The sequence below is a fragment of the Limulus polyphemus genome, unplaced genomic scaffold (assembly GCF_000517525.1).
Source record: "Limulus polyphemus unplaced genomic scaffold, Limulus_polyphemus-2.1.2 Scaffold888, whole genome shotgun sequence".
In the NCBI taxonomy this organism is placed as follows: domain Eukaryota; kingdom Metazoa; phylum Arthropoda; class Merostomata; order Xiphosura; family Limulidae; genus Limulus; species Limulus polyphemus.
Genome location: NW_013666498.1, coordinates 2591 through 4632, shown reverse-complemented (window position 1 = coordinate 4632; position 2042 = coordinate 2591). Strand labels below are relative to the sequence as shown.

General features: G+C 31.9%; 1 protein-coding gene across 1 annotated transcript in view; it reads right to left on the bottom strand.

Moving 5' to 3' along the window:
• The window catches only part of LOC106461051 (sodium channel protein para-like), a 79530-nt gene extending 78260 nt beyond the window's left edge, over window positions 1-1270 (bottom strand). The window contains exon 1 of the mRNA XM_022387876.1: window positions 1160-1270. Within this exon, the coding sequence (XP_022243584.1) occupies window positions 1160-1234 (75 nt within the window). The 5' untranslated portion in view covers window positions 1235-1270. The remainder of the gene's footprint in view (window positions 1-1159) is intronic.
• Window positions 1271-2042: the final 772 nt, after the last annotated feature.

Sequence of the window (2042 nt, the reverse complement as noted above, 5' to 3'; positions counted from 1 at the left end):
CTTGGCCGGACTTATATATACAAGACTACACTATATCTAGATGGATCCAGACAATTCACGAAGGTTCGAGAAGGACGTGGCGTGATACTAATCACGCGACCTCGCTGACGCAACAATATGTATGAGACGTGATGTATGGAAGAAAAATAATATAGTTAGATTAATGATTGATATACCAGGAAGATGAATTACAGGTTATCCTAAAATAACAAAGACCCATGGTAAGCCTAAGCAAATGGTATAGGAGAAAAGATAAAATTAAGACTAATTGCTAACCTGAAACTGACTAGGAGTATTGACCAATCTAACGAAACTTATGTTATGGAACCCAAATAACTACAGATAATAATATTAACAATAAAATTATTCAAAAATCATAACAGTATAACATCTTTCCAAAGTTAGCAGACTGTATCTCAAAATGTGTGTTCCCCCATTCTCAAAGTGAGGCCCAACAAAGGTAATTTCATTGGACGATCAATCTCCTGATGAAGTAAAGCTGATAAATTCCCCATGGAGTACCACCACTTGAAGCTTGTGTAAATGTGCTGACAGAACACATAACATCTGAAGTGGTAACGTAAAATTCATAATCCAAAATGAATAACCAAACACAACAGTGTTGGCAGAAAGAAATAAAAGTTGTTGTAATGAAGTAATAAGTTCCGTAACTGGGTAGAAATATGAAATAATTCCACATCAGAATATCTCAACAAATATCATTATTGTATAATAGATAGTAAACATGTTGAGAGAAATTGATACAAAGATATGGAAAAATAATAAAACACTTGAAGAGAGCACAAACTAAACATTACAACAGGAGTACTGGCAAACGAGATGTGATAGTTCGGTGGAATTGAATAGAGGGAATCACATGCATCAAGAGAGCGTGTCGAACTCTTATATGTGGAGGGTTGTTGCATGATGATTTGCACGTGAGATACGTTTGAATCAGTTGATTCAAAGATGGGTTGTAGCTTCAAGGCTTGTGGCATGCAAAAAAAGGTTTGTATATAGAGGGCAGCACTGAACGAGAATAGCTATTTACGTGAGTGGAAGTAATGTACCGAATCAGAATTAGCCTTACATGTATAAATATGTTCTTAATACTGACCTTTCGAACCTTGCTATTCAATTGTGTTTTTGGTTCACAAACACTATTACTATTATCACTTTTTACACTAGCTCTTTCTTTCACATCATTTTCTTCTGCTGTTTTATCTTGTGCCATAAAAAGCTCATAAGACCTACAAGAAAAATCTGATGGACTTTTGACAATAGCTTCTTCTAATTTTTCTTCATTTCCTTCTTCCTCCTCCAACTGCAGTATGAAGATTTAATATTTCAGAATACACTAAGCAATTTCATACTTAAAATTAAAATATACTTATACAATTTATTAAATTATATACTTATTAAAGTGATCCTAAAATGTAGATACAGTAAGTTATTTTGCCGTTATTAAAACAGTCAATTTTTTCTCTTTTGTGAATGCTTTTCAATATCTTTTAGTGGTCAAATGTCAATCTTGATTTTATGATATTTTTTTGTTTAAAACAAAATTTGTCTTTGTTTAGAAAATTACTTTAAAAATGCAATTTTTAATTGCATAAAATTGGCAAATCAAGAAATAAGCTTGTAATACTAACATCCATTATAAATGAATGATGTTTAATCATATATTATCAACATATATATTGTACACAAAAATTTATAATTCTGTTAATTTGAGTTGTTAGAGTGCCTTACTTGCAGTTGCTAAGGGTCTAACCCTTTAGTTCAATTCAAAGAGCTCTTACTTGCTATCCTACAAGTTTTGTGTGTGACTTCAGTCCAAGGAAAAAGACTGAGTACTAGAAATGTAACTAGCAAAACAATGAAAGACAATACAAACTCCAACACTAATTTTAAAGAACAAATTTGTTGGGTTAAGTTAATATTATAGTAGCTCATCATGGGATATATTCAATTAGAATCAACAATTTAACCATAAATATTAATCTTACTAATTTTGCTGCCTCTTCTGCAGCTACTGCAGC